Source organism: Apaloderma vittatum, unplaced genomic scaffold (genome assembly GCF_000703405.1).
Source record: "Apaloderma vittatum isolate BGI_N311 unplaced genomic scaffold, ASM70340v1 scaffold41826, whole genome shotgun sequence".
Taxonomy (NCBI): Eukaryota; Metazoa; Chordata; class Aves; order Trogoniformes; family Trogonidae; genus Apaloderma; species Apaloderma vittatum.
Genome location: NW_009720844.1, coordinates 1 through 236, shown reverse-complemented (window position 1 = coordinate 236; position 236 = coordinate 1). Strand labels below are relative to the sequence as shown.

General features: G+C 66.1%; 1 protein-coding gene across 1 annotated transcript in view; it reads left to right on the top strand.

The window, feature by feature from the left end:
• The window catches only part of NKX2-5 (NK2 homeobox 5), a gene marked incomplete at its 5' end in the record, with an annotated part of 601 nt that extends 425 nt beyond the window's left edge, over positions 1-176 (top strand). The window contains one exon of the mRNA XM_009871131.1: positions 3-176. Within this exon, the coding sequence (XP_009869433.1) occupies positions 3-176 (174 nt within the window). The remainder of the gene's footprint in view (positions 1-2) is intronic.
• Positions 177-236: the final 60 nt, after the last annotated feature.

Below are 236 nucleotides of genomic sequence, written 5' to 3'. Positions count from 1 at the left end.
GCCCCGCCTGCAACGCCAACTACAACTGCAACTACCCGTCCATGCAGAGCATGCAGCCCTCGGCGGCCGGCAACAACTTCATGAACTTCAGCGTAGGGGACTTGAATTCAGTGCAGACGCCCATCCCTCAGGGGAACGCGGGGATCTCCACGTTGCACGGGATCCGAGCCTGGTAGAGCCCCAGCCCGCTCCCCTCCGCGGACCATCGACCCCGGCGACACCCCGGGGCCGGGGAT